The sequence below is a fragment of the Balaenoptera physalus genome, assembly GCF_965194825.1.
Source record: "Balaenoptera physalus genome assembly, chromosome: 1".
Classification (NCBI taxonomy): domain Eukaryota; kingdom Metazoa; phylum Chordata; class Mammalia; order Artiodactyla; family Balaenopteridae; genus Balaenoptera; species Balaenoptera physalus.
The window spans coordinates 170097984-170118754 of record NC_138882.1 but is presented as its reverse complement, the minus strand read 5'-3'; the positions used below and the strand labels follow the sequence as shown (position 1 = coordinate 170118754).

The following is a 20771-nucleotide window of genomic DNA, read 5'->3' as shown; positions in this document are numbered from 1 at the left end:
CATTATCTGTGGCTGCTTTGGTGCTACAAAGACATTTGAGTAGTTGTACAGAAACTATATGGCCCACAAAGCCTAAAATACTTACTCTCTGGCCCTTCATGGAAAAAGTTTGCCAATACCTGATGTAAAACCTCTCATTCAGTGCCTGCTTGTGGTAGGTGCTCTGTGACCATGGTTGCTTTCACCATCATCATTATCATTGTCTGGATCATTAATGCAGCAATCAGGTGGAGCACTGTTCTGGAAAGGTGAGGAAGAGGAGGCCCTGTGGGGAGAGGGCCTTGCTGGAGCCACCCAGCACCATGCCATGCACAGAGCAGGTGTTTGGATGTTGGATGACCTGTGTCAAAAAGACTATTGGTCTGGTGAACTTTCTAATACATCAAGTGATAGTCTCTAAACATTTAAATCTGCCAGGAAAATGTGTCAGAAACCTGTTTTCAGGGCTACCATGAATCTGTAGAGTGTCTTTGTGTGAATTAGAAAATGTATCCTTTCCTTAAGACACTTAATCGTTGTAAATAAATATACTGATTCTGTTAGAGCAAGATGCTTTACTGTTAGGAAGTCGTAATAAACATACAAATCTACCATGTATTCTCTGAACGGGACCCCTCCCTCCCTAGGATTGTGCAGTAAACCACCCACACAGCTGTACATGGCAGCCCTGCCTGTCAATGGTGAACCAGCGTGCGTCCTGATTTTTGTATACCTGTTGTCTAAAAGTGAGGCCCACTTTTTATGGACCTCCCCAGGCACAGCCATGACTTTGCGCCTCATCTGTGCTTCCTTGGCCTCTGTGGGCCCAGCAGGCTTTGGTGCTTCCTCACCACCACCTTTGGGATCCCACAGGCAGAGATGGAGTTGGTCCAGCATATTGGTGTCCCCGCCAGTGAGATCATCTACGCCAACCCCTGTAAGCAAATTGCACACATCAAGTATGCTGCCAAGCATGGGGTCCGGCTGCTGAGCTTTGACAACGAGATGGAGCTGGCAAAGGTGGTAAAAAGCCACCCCAGTGCCAAGTAAGCTGAGAAGCACTCATGTGGGAGGCTGGGCTGTGTGTGAGGGCAGAGGGAGTGGGAGGAATGGGGCCGGGGCTGAGGACCCTGCCTTGGACCCGGCCGGAGTCACAGGAGTTTGGGGCAGGCACTCCTGGACTGGACCCAGGATGTAGAGCCTGACTAGGACAGAGGTAGAAATGATGGATTACCGGCCAGGCAGAGCAAAGCCCACGGTACTACGGAGGTCAAAGTCACGGCAGAGGAAGCAAGAGGGGGTGGTTGGGGAAGTTTCACAGAGGAGGTGGCATTTAAGGAGGGCCTTGAGGAGTGACCAGCATCTGGGGAGGGCATAAACAGTGTGTCAGAGTGAACTGCGTGAGCAAACGCATGGAGGCCAGAAGCAGCATGGGGCATTTGAGGGATAAGCAGAAATTTGGTGTGGCTGGAACATACCATGTGCAAGGGGAGAAGGAGAAGTGAATGACGCTTGTCACAGGGCAGGGACCCCAACGCATGTGGGCTTTGGGAGGGGTCAGGGCTGGACATCTTGCTCAGGCTGTGCCTCTCACCTGGTCACTGGACACCCTGGGGAGCCAGATGGCGGGCCACTCTAGTTCACCCAAAGCAGCTTCCATTTTGTCTGTTTTACATATTGGGGATATCGGGGTTCTCAATAAGACTGTGTTTAAAAAATGGTCCCCCCGATACAAGAGAAGTTGGAAAAGCCTGGCTGGTGTTAAGGCTGATTCGGAGAAGTGGGGCTGCCCAGAGGAGAACTGGTGAGGTCGGGAGCAGGGCAGGGGCCCCAGGGAAGGGCCCAGGGACATTTAGGGAATGGATTGGACAGGACTCAGAGGCTGACTGGCTGTGCAGGGAGAGGAAGGGGTCCAGGGGCTTGTGGGGTTGGGTAGCTCTGAGCCGTGAGGGTTCACGCCCCTTGACTTAGAGAAGGCTTGGTCGGGGGCGGGGTGGGGGGGTGAGGCCTGGCGCCCCCCGCAGAGGTGCTGCGTGTCTCCTCAGGATGGTTCTGTGCATTGCCACCGATGACTCCCACTCCCGGAGCCGCCTGAGCCTTACGTTCGGAGTGTCGCTGCAATCCTGCAGACACCTGCTTGAAGATGCCAAGAGGAACCACGTAGAGGTGGTGGGTGTGAGGTGAGTGCCCAGGAGCCCCGCCATCACCACCCACGCCCGCTGCCCACTGCCTCTTTCCCAGGACTTAATCAACTCTGTGTGAGACCTCCCTCAGTGTCTCCAAGGAGGGCCTGTCCCTGGGCCTAGAATTCTGCCATTTGAGAGCTTCCTCCCTTTGGAAAGAAGGTTTGGAGTGTCCCACTGCCCCAACCCCACAGTCTGCAGAAGGTCCTGTCCCAGGAGGTTCCAGGAGGGACCTGGCTTTGCAGGAGTTTTCCCAGCCTGAGGCCAAATGTCGTCCAGGCACACCTTGGCTCTGCCTCTTTTCTGGTAGGGGATATGGAAGAAGCAAGAACTATGACCTAACAATATAGCTTTCCTTTTTTTTGCACTTAGGTTGGCCAGGCACTCTGCTAAATGCTTCATGGACACTATCCCATAATTGTGGGATCTTATCCCCACTTTATAGACGGGGAAACTGAAGCACAGCATGTCAGACTGCTGAGTGAGATGTACATCAGATGTGGCTGAATCTGGGGCCCTAGCCCTCACCCCAGAAGGCTCAGCCCCGGGGGCAGCATGGAGGGATGGGGGGGGGCGCCAAGTGCCAAGGGACCTTGGATCTAGTCTCCTGTCCACTCCTCACTTGCCACATGGCCCTTGGCAGCCCATTTAACCTTTTATGCCCACAGTCACTATATCTGGAAAATGGGCACAGCATCCAGTGTGCTCGGCCAAGGTTGCTCCTGGCTGGGACTGAGGTGGTGGTACTTGGGCCCCTGTGTGTAAGCCGAGGCTCTTCCTCCCTTCCCAGTTTTCACATTGGCAGTGGCTGTCCTGACCCTCAGGCCTACGCTCAGTCCATCGCAGACGCCCGGCTTGTATTTGAAATGGGTGCTGAGCTGGGCCACAGGATGCACATCCTGGACCTTGGCGGCGGCTTCCCTGGAGTGGAGGGGGCCAAAGTGAGATTCGAAGAGGTAACCCTGGGATCGCAAGTGTCACACTGGGCTTGGTGGGGGTGGGGATGGGGGCGGGGAGGGTTATAATGATCCCAGGAAGCCCACTGGGAGTGGGTCCCAGGTGCTACGTGCTGTGCTTAGTGCTTTACCTGGATTATATTATTATTAACCCTATGTTACAGCTGAGCAAACTGAGGCTCGCAGACGTTACTTCACTTCCTGAGTCCACGGCAGAGCCGGCTGCGTACCCAGCTCTGCCTGACTCCGTCCATGCACCTATTTGAGGCTTAACCAGGCCATATTTGCATAAGTCATAAGGCTTTCTGAGGGTCTGGGTGTGCCCTATTCACCCTCCGGCGGACTGATGAGAAGTCAAGTGGGCAGGGGAAGGAAAAGCCAACCTTCTGTCCACTCCTAGTCCGTCTGTCTCCTCCCATCTGAAAGGTGAAATCAGGAAAAACGTGTCATTGCAATCCCGACTGGAACCACTAGGGGTCGCTTTTCCTTAGTAAGTGCCTTGCCCTGGAATACTCACATCTTGGAACTGAATTTAAGAAAATAATACGTGATGGACACTAAGAATTAGCTTCAAAGATGAGCATTGCAGCATTCTTCATAACAGAAGTCCAGTGGACTTCCTTGGTCCATATAGCACTCAGGGATTGGTTAAATTATGGTATATTCTTATGGTGAAAACATTTACACACATGGGGAGGTCATTCAGTTTATTGAGTGAAACAGTTTATAAAAACATATAATTATAGCTCTATCATGTTTATAATAAAAAAATCAGGTTTTTAGGTTTGTATAAAAAGGAATTAAAGGAGCTACTCCAAAAAGTTAACACTGATTAGGTTAATCTGGGTAATAGAATTAGGGGTGACTTTGATCTTCTTTTTCCTTCTCTGTAGTTTCTATTTAAAAAATGTGTTATTTAGCATATTGGTTATTTAGGAAAGAAAAATCCACGTCAGGGCTTCTGGAATCTGAGTACCAAGTGTTAGATTAAGAGTGTCTTTTCCCATTGTAGGGTCATTGAAGGGTGATTTACACAAGTGTGAGGGTCTTGACCCAGCTCTGTCTCTGCCTACCTTCTTCTCCAGCTGTCCGTGGTTACCAGCTGGGGTAACCTGAAATCAGAGAGGCTTTCAAGAAATAGACTTGGAGCTGCAGCAAGTCTTCAGCATAAATCCCACATTTCAAACATGTAATTGTCCCCCATCCTCTCAGATTTCTTCTGTGGTCAACTCAGCCTTGGACCTGTACTTCCCGGAGGGCTGTGGTGTGGACATCCTTGCCAAGCTGGGGCGCTACTATGTGACCTCGGCCTTCACCTTGGCAGCCAGCATCATCGCCAAGAAGGAGGTTCTTCTGGAACAGCCTGGCAGGGAGGGTAGGTGCCAGGTGGGCAGCAGAGCCCCATTCTTCCCTAAAGCCAGGGACAGTGGCTGGCTGAGCCGGGTCTGATTTTAAGGGGTGGGGGAATCTGGAAAATGGGTCCTTGCTTTAGGGAAATTTACAATCAAGTCTCCTCACCCCAGGACACTCTTTAGCATCTTTTTTTTTCCTATGCATGTTTATATTTTGTGAAGATTGAGATCAGAGCAACCTTAGGGAGAACAGATGCTTTATTAACCCTATTGTACAAATGAAGAAATTGAGAGCCAGAGAGAATACAAGTGAATTGCTTAATTGCTAGTAAGTGGTAAAGCCTGCATTTCACCCCGTGTTTGTCTTCTCTCCAAAGTACAGGCTCTTACCCACCCTACTGCTTCTCACAACATTTTGAAAGTAATTAATGACAACTTATATTTGTCTAAGCCCACTTTATAGACGACAGAACGTAGGCACGGAGAGGTTGAGTCACTAGCCCAAGGTCACACAGCTGATAAGGGGCAGTGCCAGGGTTCAAGTCCAGGCTGGGCTGACTCAAGGCTCTTCTGTCCACACTGCCAACATCAGCGCTCTTCCCTGACCTTCCAGATAGATCAGTCCTCCCAGCAGCCTCTTGAGTGAGAGGTCTGACTCTGATCTTGGGGCTTTTTTCTCTGCTCTGGGACCCCCAGGCAGGAGAGGCTGAGGTCAGTGTGCTCTTCCTCGGAGAGGGGTGGGGGGCTCCAGGTGGAAGGTCTTCTGTGTGTGTGTGTGTGTAGGGATGGAATTCTGGCCTCCTTTACACATCTGGGGGATTATACTTTCTAGTCCAGCCGGGAGACCTGGCTTCTCATTCCAGCTCATGCACTGCCCCATCGTGTGCCTCTGAGCAGGTGGCTTAACCTCTTGGGGTCTTGAGTTTGGGTGGGCTGCTCTCCTGCCTTTGCTGGGGCATTGAGGCGCTCAGATGCAGGCAGGGAGTGTGTCCTGGGCAGGGTTGCTCAGCTGCAAGGTGTTTCCAACACAGTAGTGAACCTCCTCTCACAGGAGGAGGCTGGCCACCTCATAGCCGAGGAAGGGGCAGCCCTCTTGCTTCAGTAGCTTGTCCCCTTGCTGAGCCCACCATTGTTCCAACCCCTCATGTGCTGCTTGTGCCGCCCCGCCCCCTCCCCTCCCGCTCCCCTCCCCTCCCCTCCCGCTCCCCTCCCCTCCCTGCAGAGGAAAACGGTTCCGCCCCCAAGACCATCCTGTACCAACTCGGTGAGGGCGAGTATGGAATCTTCAACTCAGTCCTGTTTGACAACACCTGCCCTACCCCCATCCTGCAGAAGGTGAGCCTACCCCACTGGGCCTGTTTTCAACTGGGTGGGTGCATTTAAATAACATTTGTGTGTGTGTATTGTTATCTAATTTTTAAAAAGTAACACATGCATTGTGGAAAACAGACAATAAGAATGAAGAACGTTATCACCCATAATTCCACCACAGAGATAGACTCTTTGAACATTAGATTTCTTTTTTTTTTTTTTTTTTTAATTTATTTATTTATTTACTTATGGCTGTGTTGGGTCTTCGTTTCTGTGCGAGGGCTTTCTCTAGTTGTGGCAAGTGGGGGCCACTCTTCATCGCGGTGCGCGGGCCTCTCACTATAGTGGCCTCTCTTGTTGCAGAGCACAGGCTCCAGACGCGCAGGCTCAGTAATTATGGCTCACGGGCCCAGTTGCTCTGCGGCATGTGGGATGTGGGATCTTCCCAGACCAGGGCTCGAACCCGTGTCCCCTGCATTGGCAGGCAGATTCTCAACCACTGCGCCAGCAGGGAAGCCCGAACATTAGATTTCTTTTCAATCTTTTAAAAAATGTATTATACTTTTTTCCCATAAAGTTGGGATCATATCAATTTGTAACCTGATTTTTTTCCCACTTAATATGGGGTGTAGCTCTTTGCATTGCCATTAACCAATCTTTGACAACACGCTTCTTGATGACTACGTAATATTTTAGCCAATCTAACTCTAGTGATTGTCCATTTGGTTTCCTGTTTTTGAGCTTTGTCGGTCTATCTTGACATCCATCTCTGATCACTGCTCTGGGGTAAATTCCTAGAAGTAAAAATTCATCTTTAATGAGTTTTCCATGTTAACAAGGGAATAGGAATAGACAGAACATTCCTTCTAGCCTGCAGAATCCAGCCCAGGGCCTCTGGCAGCTTTAGCGGGCGTTGTTAAGAGGGGAAAGAAAATCAGACACACTTGTAAGATTTTCACATCTCCAGGCCTTTGTGTGGTCTTGCTTTGGGAAGGAAACTTAAGTGCCTAACTAGCACCTAGACCATCGTGAGCTTTCAATATGTGTTTTTGTTTTTCTTTCCGTTTCCATGCTGACTAGTTTTTCCAGAGGCAATCAGATGTTAGCTCCTCTTTGTAGCTCTTCTTGCCCCTCCTCTACTGCTGGCAGAGGGAGCCCCTCTCTCCTCCAGGCGCCCCCACCCGCGACTCGATGGATATTCATTCCATAGCTGCCTTGTCTGAGTAAGCCTTCACGACGTGCTCAGGAATTCAGTTTTCTACGGTGATGCACTAGCATTGCCTGCATTCCTGTGGTCTCCCACATCCTACCACACAGAGGAAGCACCAGGCCTAGGCCAGCCAAGCCCCGGGCTACACAGCAGGCAGCAGCTGCTTCCTGGTTACTCTCCCTTCCATTCCCCCTCCCAGTCCCAGTTCCGCTCCCTTCTTTCTGTGGCAGGCCGTCCCTGGCCCTCTCCCCATTCCCTTCATCAGCTCCGCAGACGATGCGAGCGGGGCTGTAGTCCCAGCCCAGCCCCACACCTGCTCCAGGAGCTCTGGCTGATCAGTCTCTAGCTGGTGTTCCTGACTTGGGCTCCAGGATGTTACTGACCCTCTCTGTGGTCTGTGCTGCTCCTCCTCTGGTGGGTGCTGAGGTTTCTTCTTCAGGCTGTCAACCACTTAGGAGTCCTGCCACGTGACCATACCCAGGGTGGGGCCCGCGGTGTGGCCGTGGAGACAGATACCGTGTAGGTGACAGCACACATAGTCAGTTAGCTACAGTTGTGCTGGGAGTGTGTCAGAGGGACCCAGCCTGGCCAGGGGTATCTGCACTTTCTTCCCCAAGGAAGGTGCCCCTCACTAGTCAGGATGGCAGCTTTGTACCCTGCTCTTCATGCCCAGGCACTTTGTTTTTGGACCTCAGGTAGAAAAACTCATATTAAACATAATCCTTGGTTCAGGGTTTTCTTCTCATCATTGGAATATGCATGACTCCGTTTTGTTTCTTTTCTTTTACTTTTTAAAAATTCAACAAATATTTGAGTACCCTCCACATGCAAGGCATTGTGCCGAGGTCTGCAGAAGACAGTAGGTGAGGAAGAATTGCCTGTGTCTTGGAAATACAATCCCGCTGGGTAGAAACACACGTGTGTGTGTGTGTGTGTGTGTGTGTGTGTGTGAGAGAGAGAGAGAGAGAGTAGTACACAAACTACAACAGTGTCATGAGAAAAGTACAAAAACTACAGAACAAATGTTATTGATGTTTTTTCAAAAATATTTTAGTAGTTGTCACTAGAAGATAAGGACTTAAAAAAAGAACACAGTAACATCACCAAACTGAAAAATGAGCAGTTCCATAGTATCCCCTGTCATCTAGTTGGTGTTCAGATCTCCCGTCATAAATGTTTTTTTTTAAAATTAATGAATGAATGAATGAATGAATTTTTTGGCTGTGTTGGGTCTTTGTTTCTGTGCGAGGGCTTTCTCTAGTTGCGGCAAGCGGGGGCCACTCTTCATCGCGGTGCGCGGGCCTCTCACTATCGTGGCCTCTCTTGTTGCGGAGCACAGGCTCCAGATACGCGGGCTCAGTAGTTGTGGCTCACGGGCCCAGTTGCTCCGCGGCATGTGGGATCTTCCCAGACCAGGGCTTGAACCTGTGTCCCCTGCATTGGCAGGCAGATTCTCAACCACTGCGCCACCAGGGAAGCCCCCATAAATGGTTTTTATAGTTGATTTTACAGATGAGAAAACTGAGGCATAGGGTGGTGAAGCAACTGACTCAGAAGTCACACAGTTGATAAAGGAATAAACTGTGGACCCTTGGGGGCAGAGTTCATGTCTTATTCATCTTTGATTACCTGTCTGCTGCCAAAGAACAAGCTCTTGACTATTGATACTTTCCTATAAAAGGATGGCCTCTCTATAAAATCACCGCCTCCTTGTAAAATCTCGCCATCGTTGGGCATTTGGGCATTGCTGATTTTTGGTTATTCTTATTCATGTTTCTATGAGTACTCCCTCTGCCTAGAATGCTCTTTGTTAGTCTCTTTGTATGCTGGCTCAATGCACATGCTTAAAGTATATTCCCTTTTAAAAACTATTTTCTTTTTTTATACATCTTTATTGGAGTATAATTGCTTCACAATACTGTATTAGTTTCTGTTGTACAACAAAGTGAATCAGCCATATGCATACACATGTCCCCATGTCCCCTCCGTCTTGAGCTTCCCTCCCATCCTGCCTATCCCACCCCTCTAGGTCGTCGCAAAGCACCGAGCTCATCTCCCTGTGCTATGCAGCTGCTTCCCACTAGATATCTATTTTACATTTGGTAGTGTGTATATGTCAGTGCTTCTCTCACTTCGCCCCAGCTTCCCCCTCCCCCACCCCCATCTCTGAAATAGGACTACCGGGTAAAATGATTTGAGCATTTTTATGCCTCTTGATACATATTGTCAGATTGTTTTCCTCAAAGCTTGGACCAATATATATTGTTACCATTTGTACCATTTCACAATAAGCTCACCAGCATTACATGCTGTGACCATTTTCTTTTTTCTATTTTTTCTTTTTATTTAAAAAATTAAAAAATTTTTTGGCTGTGTTGGGTTTTTGTTGCTGTGTGGGCTTTCTCTAGTTGTGGCGAGCAGGGGCTACTCTTCGCTGCGGTGTGCAGGCTTCTCATTGTGGTGGCTTCTCTTGTTGTGGAGCACGGGCTCTAGGCATGCAGGCTTCAGTAGTTGCAGCACGCAGGCTCAGTAGTTGCAGCGCGTGGGCTCTAGGGCACGCGGGCTTCAGTAGTTGTGGTGCGTGGGCTCGGTAGCTGTGGCTTGCGGGCTGTAGAGTGCAGGCTCAGTAGTTGTGGCGCATGGGCTTGGTTGTTTCATGGCATGTGGGATCTTCCTGGACCAGGGATCGAACCCGTGTCCCCTGCATTGGCAGGAGGATTCTTAAGCACTGCGCCACCAGGGAAGTCCATGACCTTTTTCTTGTTGGCTAATTTATCTGAAATGGTATACCTCAATATTTCTTTCATTCTTGTTTCTTTGACGAAGATAAAGCTTTTTTTTTTTTTGGTTTATTTTAATTTCCTTCGATGTCAATGTCTTTTTTTTTTAAGTGATCCTTTTTTTAAAAAATAAATAAATTTATTTATCTATTTATTTTTGGCTGTGTTGGGTCTTCCTTGCTGCGCGGGCTTTCTCTAGTTGCGGCGAGCGGGGGCTACTCTTCATTGCGGCATGTGAGCTTCTCATTGTGGTGACTTCTCTTGTTGCAGAGCATGGGCTCTAGGCACGTGGGCTTCAGTAGTTGTGGCACACGGGCTCAGTAGTTGTGGCTTGCAGCCTCTAGAGCGCAGGCTCAGTAGTTGTGGCGCACGGGCTTAGTTGCTCCACGGCATGCGGCATCTTCCCAGACCAGGGACTGAACCCGTGTCCCCTTCATTGGCAGGCAGATTCTTAACCACTGCACCACCAGGGAAGTCCCGTCAATATATTTTTATATCTTCTGTTCGCCTAATTTGGGAGGTCTTAAAGTTTTTTTTTTCTTGCAAATGAAGATGAGCCTGCATATGCATGTGTGTATGTATTTAATATAATATTTGATACATATATTTTTTCTTAATCTGATGGTTTATTATTTTAGTTTTGTGATTCTTTGTTATTCTTTCATAGAAGTTTCAACACACTATCATATATCTTAACTAAGTGTGCTGCAATTAATAGTAAGGAAATTTGTCTCTAACTTCTCTGCAGGTTATAGATTACCATATATATGGTGTATATATATAACAAATAGAACATTTATTGGAGAAAAATTTAGCACAAACAGTAAAATAAAATAACCCACTAATCCCACCATTCAGAGACAACTATTGTTAAAATTTACTTTCATTCCTGTTTTTTTTTTTTAAGTGTCATAGTGCACATTGTTTTTAACTTAAAAAAAATTATATACTATGAGACATGGTTTTCTTTACTGATATGTTAGGTGGACTCTTTATTTATAAACATTTTAAATGTCCAATGAGTGGTCTAAAATGACATATATTTAGGGTATAAAGATGCAATTCAATAAATGGGTATTAGCACTTCATAAATGTAAGGTATAGTTAGGTGTGGGGAGGGACCCAGAGGGGGCAAGTACCATGGGAGTTTTACGAGAATCATGGGAAGCAAAATTCAGGGTACAAGCTCTAGTTGCCCCACTCTGTACAGAGACACCCCCCTTGCCAAGATTGGGCTTTCTTACTTGTCATTGTATTTTATTCTAATTATTTATGGTTTAAAAAGTGTGAATCCGTATGGAATATATTGCAGTAGTACTTGTCAGGTCTGGGTCTGGTTAGTTCTTTTTATTTTTTATTTTTTTATATCTTTGCCATTTATTTTTTAAAATCTTATTCAAAATATTAAATAAATATTAAATAATACAATTCAGATATGAAAAAAATTACTGCAATAAATCAGTTCAGGTGTATTTCTGCTTCCCTTCCTTATTATAACAGTAAATTGTCCACCCGAGAGCAACAATGGACTGCCCTGCCTCTTCCATCTCTACACAAACCGCATGCCCACTGGCTCATCCGGGCTTTGTGAGTGGTGTTTAACATATATTAGCGGTTATGTTTTCTAAAAAGTTGTCGTGACACTTGTAAGAAGTCAGCCAGGTTTCAAATCACATATTTACATATTGATCAACTCCTTATGATAGAAAGACAGGCTAAAATTAAATACAGTAAATAATTTCCAGTTTCTATTAAAAAAGAACAAGAAAACAAAACAAATACAGGGGGAGAAAGAGTCAGCGTACACATATATCCTTCATGTATACAAACAACTTCATTCAGGTATAATTTTAATTTGAAAGACTTAGATACAATATTATTTAAGTGACATGGCCCCTAAAATTTATTCAAACTTACTATAAAAAAATAAACAAGTGAACAAATATGGTATAATTTTAAACTCTGCCCCTAGCTTGAAAGCTTGGAGAAACCCATGCTACAATCAGTTGCTAAGTAAAAGCAATTATTCACGTATTTAAAATTTTATGACAATTTCTACCTCTAAATTTAATTCAGTAATTCAAACCAAAAAATGCTCTCTATAACATTTTATTTATGTCCACTGCAAACTGCAGAGTCTCTACTGCCAGAATTTCTAGACAAATTTATTAATGTGTTACTTAAAATTGTGGTCAGAATGAGCAATAATAAATTATGTATAAGTTATCCAAAAATATCCAAAGCAATTTTCCTGGAAGAAAAAAATGTTACTTATATATAAAGCATTATTACATACATCCTTACATACATAGATACAGTTTGACAGCACAAAGAAATGTGTGCTTAAGAAACAGTATTTGGATGGCAGAAAGAGAATCTGAGTCAGCAGTATCAGATGTGTTAGAATTTAATTGTAAGTTTGGGATCTTTTAAAAGTAGCATTACTAACACTTCCAGAAAAAGCACAATAAAGAAATTTAAAACAATAAAAACAGGTAATGCTTAGCTCCACATTTTGGACACCTGATTGAATTCAACTCTAAAAATGTAGATAAAAAAATTATATACTCCTTGTTCATGATACTTAACTTCCAAAGCACCAAGGCAAAATAAAGAGAGGCCCACCTCTCATTTAAGTACTAACTGCCAATGGTGAACATCTGCACAATATCATATAAAAAGTCAAGCAAATAAAATTACGTAATAAGCAAACGCAAATCCCAGTGCTTTAAAATATATAATCATTGGTAATCTTCAGAGAAGGCATTGCCTCATTAACATTCTGGTCTAGACGATGATATTCCACTGTTTTGGAACAAAGACCATCACACCATTTCATGCTTTGAACCAGAAGGAAAATCTTCCTTTTGTTGTGATATGTAATATAAACAACAGCAATACAAAAAGCAGAAATAATAAGATGGAAAAAGAAATGGCTATCTTCTTCTTCTATATTTGAGGGTGGGGTCTTAAAAGGTCTCACTGACTGTTCAAGTTCCATATAGCTCCTGTTTTCTTCCAAGGCCTCATTGGACTCATCGTCCCGGGGGCTGGTGGTCCAGTCGTAGTCTGGTTCTCCATAATCTCCATTGTCCAGAGTGTCTTTGGCAGTGGACGGAGAACTATTCAGTGTGAGAAGATCCTCCTCCTCTATGCTAGGATTTTCATTGTTATCAGCTTCCTCTTGGGACAGAGAAGTAGTAGGCGAGGGATGAGGGGACAGAGATGCCACTCCACTTTTTTCTGAACTAGTTGTGGGAGGGAGAGTGGTGCTGATTTGGGAAATAGAAGGTTTGGTTTGGTTTTCATTTGTTAAAGCATTCGTATTTGGAGTAGAAACATATGTCTTGAGTACAGTCTGGCTCAGCGAATCAGTCTGTGATAGAGCACTGGACGTGGTGGCGGACGCAAGCAGAAGCGCCAGGACCAGCGGCAGCGCCAGCCCTCCGGGGACCTGGATGGCTGGCCTCGGCCGCAGTTTCGCTTGCTGGGCTCTCCTCATCCTCCTCAGGGCGACAGTGGCCATAACGGTCTCGGCTGCGACCTGGTTAGTTCTTGTCTTAAAAATTCTTAAGTAATGATTTCTAACCCTTTTTTGTTTTATTTCTGCTTTGCCATACTGTACATTAATTTCATTTTATTTTCAATGATCTCTAGTTTTTATCCAATTCTTTTGACAACAGCTTTGTGCTATGTTTAGAAAACTGGTAGGGTGCCTTCTCTTTCCAGCAATGTGGTAGACTAGATACCCCAAACAGCCTCCCCACTGACAACAAAGAAAACTGTGTCCTGACTTAGAGATAGCAGGGAATCTTCAGAGGTCAAAAAATAAGTGAAAGTAGGAATCTCCATTTCACTTAGAGTAAAAGCCAGTCAACTCACCAGCCTGAGGGATCCTTTTTAAATGTAAGTCAAATCATGTCTCTTTTCTACCTAAAACCCTTCTTTGGCTCCTGCCTCACGCCATATTAAAGCCAGAGCCCTTACAATAGCTCCCGCAGCCCTTTGTGATCTGACCCTGTTTCCTCTCTGACCACCTCCCCCACCCTCTTCGCCTTGCTCACCGCACTCTAATCATACCAGCCTCCTTGCAGTTCCTTGAACTCACCCAGCATGTTCCTGCCTCAGCATCTTTGCACCAGCTTTCCCCTCTGCCTGGATCACTTCTCTTCTAGGTACCACACTGGTTCACTCCTCACCTCCTTTAGGTCCTTGCCCTAAAGGAGGCCTACCCTGACACCTTACACCTTATTTAATATTACACCTGTACCCCCCACCTGGTCTGTTGTTTTTTAATTACTTTATAACACAGTATATAAATTCTTTATTTTGTTTTCCTCCCTCCTGCTAGACTATAAACTCCATGAGGACAAGGATCTTTGTCTATTTTGTTCACTAGTGTGTCCCAAGCACATACAACAGTGACTATTCAAATATGTGTTAAGTGAATTAATTAATCCAGAGAGAAAACCTAACTCTGAAACTGGCTTTCTCTCTGGAAGGTGTATACTGAATCCTTTTAGCACTGATCTTCAGTTTTCATAGTTGTGTGTGTTCCTAGGGACTAGTCAAGATAGAGAATATGATAGGATCCCTCACATAAAGCTGGGAACCCTGAAAAAGTACATAATCATTAGTGTAAGAGAATATTAGGAAAAACTCCCACAGAGGAGGACAGCAAGAAAACTTGTCTGTTTTGATCTTATTAGTAGTTGGAAGAGAGCAAAAAAATGAGAATTTGAAACCACAAGCCGGCCTTTTCTTGGGTTTGTTGCCCAAATTCATATTAACTGTGTGGTCTGAAAAACCTCAAGCCTAGAATTCATTTTATCTTGCAGAAGCAAACACAAATTCTCTCTGGAGGAGGACTCCTCAACCTAGGCTTTTAAAAATTCTCACAGATAAAGTTCCAAGGTACATGAGATCACAATAAAAAATCACAAAACACAAAGAAACAAGTCACCATGAGGGGAAACCAGCAGAAGCAATAGACAGCAGATTCAAACCTGCAATTATTACATGTACTGGAATTATCAGATGCTAAAAATAAAAATATTTACAATGTTTAAAGAAATAAGAAATTGAAAATATGACCCAAAAGTAAGCAAATATAAAAACATGAACTAGCAGATTTTTAAAAGGACTAAATAGAACTTCTAGAAATGAAATATATGAAAATTGAAATTAGGCACAGGGTAAGAAAGGTATCAGAGACAGTTGAAGATAGAATTAGGGAATGGGAAGATAGAGCTGAAGAAACTATGCAAATGTAGCACAAAGAGACAGAGATAGAAAAGAAAATAAGAAAGGCAAAGGAAGTGGTAGATAGAATGAGAAGGCATAATGTCTAATCATAGTTTCAGGAAGAGATTGTATCAGGATACAGAAACGAGACAAGTAATTTGAACAGGGGAATTTTAATATAAAGAATTGCTAACTTTAAAGATGGTTAATTACTAAAAGGATAAAAGCAGTTACTACCCCTGGTAAGGGAAAGTGAAAAAGGAAGAAACTTAGAGGAGGGCTTCTCTCTCCAAGGCTGAGATTGAAACCTTTGAAGAGAGGCTGTGGCTATGCAGCCTACCAGTGGCAAAGAAACTTTCAGAGGGTTCCCAACACAACTGCATCACAGAAGCAGCCTGCTGCGGAGTGGAGGGAAGCTTGTTGGACTGTGCAGGCCAAAGTTGAACTGTGGGGGCCACTGAAGTGAATGCAACCAGACCCTCATACCCTGAACCAGAGGTGGCCACACAGAAAACATCAGGCTAAAAGGAGGAAAGTCCCTTCTTCCTGATCTGTTCTTGCAGTGTCTTTCCAGCAACTTCTATTGACAAAGCCTAACATAGAGATGGATAGTAAAGAAGAAATGTCTTACTCCAGCATCACAAACCAGGGCAAAGAAGGGTGGATTTGGAGCTGAGAGGCAAAATAAATAAATTAAAATTAAAAAAATTAATAGCTGGCAGAGAGTTAATAAAATGAAAGAGAGGAACACTTATTCTTAGATTTGGGAAATCCAACAAATTCCAAGTATGTTACCTAAAAATAAATCCATACCTAGACAACATATTAGTGAAACTGAATACCAAAGACAAGGAGAAGATCATAAAACTAGTGAGAGAAATGAGACAGATAGAAGAATACCTGTAGAAGAATGTTAATTAGACTTACAGCTTATTTTTCTCCTGTAACAATGGAAGGCAGAAGATAGTGGAATAGCAGCTTCAATCTATCAACCTAGAATTTTATATCCAGCAAAATTGTTTTTCAAGAATGAGTATGAAACATAGGCATTTTCTGACAAGCAAATACTGAGAGATAGATCTTCACTAACGGAAATTCTAAAGGATATATTTCAGACATAAGGAAAATTATCCAGATGGATGGTCTGAGTTGCAGGAAGGAATGATGAGCAAAGGTATGTAAATATGCGGGTATATTTAAAGGATCACTGACTGGTACCAGCACCACCACCACCAACAATTACGTGACTAGAACAAGACATTGAAGTTTATTTTACTCTTATGCAACTGTCTGGATGCAGGCAATTCGGAGCTGGTATAGTGGTTTCATATTCCCATGGAACCATATGGCTTTCAGTTGTACCTGTTTCTAGGTGTTGCCCCCATCTTGGTAGGTGCAATTTGAAGCTCCAGCCATTATAGGAAATAAGAGAAGTCCCTCTGCCAGTTGTCTTTCAAGGAAATTTCCTGAAAGTACTTATGCTTTTATCTTATGGCCATAACTACCTGCAGGGGAAGTTGAGAAATATAGTCTTTATTCTAGGTGGACATGTGCCCAGCAAACATTGAAGATTGGAATTGCTGGGGGTAGGCAACTAGCAGCCTCTGTCACAAACAAGATAGACTAAAATACTGGATAGCAATAGAATGTAAGTTGGGAGGCAAAGTGACCAAGTTGGTCTTCTAAGTTTTTGAATTGTTTGAGCAGAAGGTAAAGATATTGATTAATTTTAGACTTTCTGTTAGGTATGCATGTTAAAATGTAAATGTCTAGAGTAACCACTAAAATAGTAGAAGTTTATTAAAATAGTTTGGTTTGGAGAGTGGCATAAAAACATAGACCAGCAAAACATAGTTGAGAGCACAAAAAAGATCCACATATATCTGGAAACTTGATTTTGACAGCACTTGCAAAGCATATAGTTGGGAATTGTTTAATATATGATGCTAGACCACCTGATTGTCCATATGCAAAAAATGAAACTGGATCCCTATCTTACACCATACATATATATAAATTCCAGAGACCAATATAGGAGAGTATCAGTTTGGCCTTGAAATAGGAAAGAACAGTGAAGAATATCTTTAAAACCAAAAAGGAAAAGACTGATATTTGTCTACATTAAAATGAAGAGCTTCTGCTCATCTGTTAGTGAAAGGAAGGAGGCAATCATAAAGTGGGAGAAAAATACTGAAACACATATATAATTGATAAGGGATTAGTAGACAGAATATATGAAGGATTCTTAAAAAGGAAACAGAGACAAATAAGAATCTTACGAAAATAAGGGGCAAAAAGTGAAGCAGAAAGCAATAGAAATGGGGGCAAAAGACTTTAACAGGCAGTTCACAGAGGAGGAAAGCCAAATAGAAAATGCAAAGGTGCTCAACCTCATTGGTAATCAAGGAAACGCAAAGTAAAAGTAAAACAAGATACATCTTCTACCAACTAGATTAGAAAAAAATTAAAAGCATGACAATATCAAGTGTTGGTGGCATATAGAGAGTTGGATCTCTTAGATACTGGCTAGGTGGAGTTGGTATTTCTACTTTGGGAAACACGTTGGCATTATTTAGGTAAAGTTAGACATGTGTATACTCTCCCAGCAAGTTCATAGGTATATATTGCATAGAAACTCTGGGCATGTGTATTTGAAGAGATGTCAGGATGTTCACAGGAGCAATTTATATAATACAAAATGTTGGAAACAACCTTAATGTTGTCTTGATGCTGGGTAATAAATAAATTACAGTGTATTCCGTACAATGAATTCTATGCAGCTTATTGTGAATTATATCTACATGCATCAGTTGGATGAATCTTGGGAATGTAAGTTTCAAATAAACAAAAAAGCAAGTTGCAGAGATTACATACCCTATATTTCCAATCATATACATTTTAAAAAGTGCAAAATCAAATTCTAAATTGTTTAGGGTTAGGTATACTCATGGAAAAGAAAGTAAAGCAAAAGAATAATGAAAACAAAATTCAGGATAATGGTTACCTCTGGAGGGGTTTGGGAAGGAACATGTCATTGGGATGGGGATTTCAAAGATAGAGGAAATGTTCTATTTCTTTAGCTGGGCAGTGGGCACACAGATATTCATTTTATCATTATTCTTTTTATTTTACACATGATACAAATGTCCTTTTGTATGAATTAAACATTTAACAAAAAATTGAGTCTGTCACTGCTACTTATTAATATTCTGTGATAGCCTCATGTTTATTTTTTGTCATATTGTTTCTAACGTTTAGAAAAATAGCCTGGGAGTTTTAATTAGTCGTAGCATATTTAATCTACCTATTAAATTGGAGAGAATTCTCTTTTTTGCTTTACTAAGCTTTTCTAGCTAGGAGAGGGTAGAGCTCTTGTATTTTATCTCTCCTTTTAAGGTTTTATTATTTTCTTTGAATAAGTATTATTGTGGCCCAAGTACATCCCTGAGTTTAGTAATGCTTTCATTACTGTCGTGAGTGAAGACGGTCCCCTGTGTGTTTGAGCTGAGACACTGGCTTGCATGCTGAAACTCACTGAGCTCTTCTAGTAACTACCTCTCTCCCCTTTGTTTTCCCGGTGGGCAAGTGTTATCTGCAATTTGGTATTTTATTTCTTCATTTTCTCTATATTGTTTCTTTTTTCCCTGCTAGCTATTGCCAGCATTTCTCATGCTATATAAAATAGAAATGATGACAGAAAGCTTCAGACTTGGAGTCAGAAGATGTGGGTCTGAGTCCTGGCTCTGCCATATAGTAGCTGAGTAACATTAGGCAAATTACTTAACCTCTCTGGGCCCTGTTTCTCTCGTTTCTTCATCTGGAAAATGAGGGGGCTTAACTTTAATTACTAAGGTTGCTTCTAGTTCTGAAATGAAGCCATTCTAGTGTATCTCCATTAAGTTAGAGTTGGCTCCTTATTTTAAATAGTTTCTCGTCATTGTGGGGTTTAGTTTTGTCTGTAGTTTTAATCAAGAAGAGATGCTATAGGCTATTGAACGCCATGTTGACATGTATTGGGAAAATTAAATTTGAATTGTTGATCTATATTTTCCATATTATGATGAAGCCAGTGATTGCCTTGCTCATATCATCCCTGCCTTCCATTTAGAGACAAATTATCTGATCATTGAAAGTGATTCTTTGAATATGAGTGTGGATTTGATTAGCTAAGGATTCATTTTGGATTCTTTTTTTTTTTAATAAAATTATTTATTTATTTATTTATTTTTGGCTGTGTTGGGTCTTCGTTTCTGTGCGAGGGCTTTCTCTAGTTGTGGGAAGCGGGGGCCACTCTTCATCGCGGTGTGTGGGCCTCTCACTGTCGCGGCCTCTCGTTGCGGAGCACAGGCTCCAGATGCGCAGGCTCAGTAGTTGTGGCGCACGGGCTTAGTTGCTCCGCGGCATGTGGGATCTTCCCAGACCAGGGCTCGAACCCGTGTCCCCTGCATTGGCAGGCAGACTCTCAACCACTGCGCCACCAGGGAAGCCCCTCATTTTGGATTTTTGCCTGTATGTTCACGAGTGAGATTTTGATCATAGGCTTTTATTCTGTTTCCTCTTTTTCCTTTTTGTGTGCAGCCCTTGCTCATCCCATTTTTTTTCCCTTTGAAAATATTTCTGTACACTTTATGCAGTATAGGAGTTAATTGATTTATTCTTTAAAGGTTGGGGAACTATTTAGGGATTCCATCAGAGCCATGTGCCATTCTAAATGTTTCACCTTGTTTCATCTGTGGATCTGCTCACCTATTGGGCCTCTTTGAGGAAAGCAGCCATTCAGGTGCAGCTAGGAGGCACCTTTTCTGGGACCACCTGGAGTTCTGCTGCTAACCCCCTCCAGAACCTGGAGCAGGTCATTTCTTCTGAGTTTTCTCATCTGTAACATGGGAATTGCAACTGCCTCCCAGATGAGGTGTGAAGTAGTGGTGGGCATGCTTTGTAAAGTAGGAACCCCCTGCCCTCTCTCTCAGAGGGGACCCTAGTAGCAGACTGCGCATCTTATATTTTTACAGGTGCCTGTCCATTTCCATTCAGTGTTCTGACTCATCAACAGAGCTGAGACTTACAAGCCTGTCCCCACATGCTTTTGGAACATTTATTTTGCATATTCCTTTTTTTTTTTAAAAGGTTTTAAATGATAATTGCATTATTTCCTGTGAAGTTTTAAAATCTTTCTTTTCCACCCATTTTTAATTTATACCACTATTAAGAAGTGAGGGAACTCTGATTATAACTCAAGGGTTCCTTTTCTTTTTCTTTTATTGTGGAAGAATCTTTGGAACCTATTTTCTTAAGGATCCTCATGGATACAATTATATAGCATTTCCTCTCACAGTTCTTTAAAAGTTAGCTTATTGGGTTTTTTTTTGGTTTTTTGTTTTAATTTTTTAAAAATTATTTATTTATTTGGCTGTGTTGGGTCTTCATTCCTGCGCGCGGGCGAGCGGTGGCTACTCTTCGTTGCGGTGCGTGGGCTTCTCATTGCGATGGCTTCTCTTGTTGCGGAGCACAGGCTCTAGGCACGCGGGCTTCAGCAGTTGTGGCACGCGGGCTCAGTAGTTGTGGCTCGCGGGCTCTAGAGCGCAGGCTCAGTAGTTGTGGCACACGGGCTTAGTTGCCTCACGGCATGTGGGATCTTCCCGGACCGGGGCTCGAACCCGTGTCCCCTGCATTGGCAGGTGGATTCTTAACCACTGCACCACCAGGGAAGTCCCTAGCTTATTGTTTTTTAACAACTGGAGCTAAGGGAAATAATT

At 43.6% G+C, this 20771-nt stretch overlaps 1 protein-coding gene and 1 pseudogene across 8 annotated transcripts in view; one reads left to right on the top strand and one right to left on the bottom strand.

Moving 5' to 3' along the window:
• The window catches only part of AZIN2 (antizyme inhibitor 2), a 47441-nt gene that overhangs the window by 10813 nt on the left and 15857 nt on the right, over positions 1-20771 (top strand). For 6 of the 7 annotated variants that reach the window (XM_082424643.1, XM_082424642.1, XM_082424644.1 and 3 more), the window contains 5 exons: positions 853-1025; positions 2025-2159; positions 2953-3118; positions 4331-4493; positions 5693-5805. In XM_082424643.1, coding sequence (XP_082280769.1) covers positions 853-1025; positions 2025-2159; positions 2953-3118; positions 4331-4493; positions 5693-5805 — 750 coding nt within the window. Of the gene's footprint in view, positions 1-812; positions 1026-2024; positions 2160-2952; positions 3119-4330; positions 4494-5692; positions 5806-20771 lie in introns of all 7 variants that reach the window. The other variant, XM_082424646.1, reaches the window with a different exon arrangement.
• Positions 11587-19202, bottom strand: LOC309642793 (keratinocyte-associated transmembrane protein 2 pseudogene; annotated as a pseudogene). The gene has a single exon. The product of its transcript is annotated as a keratinocyte-associated transmembrane protein 2 pseudogene (transcript).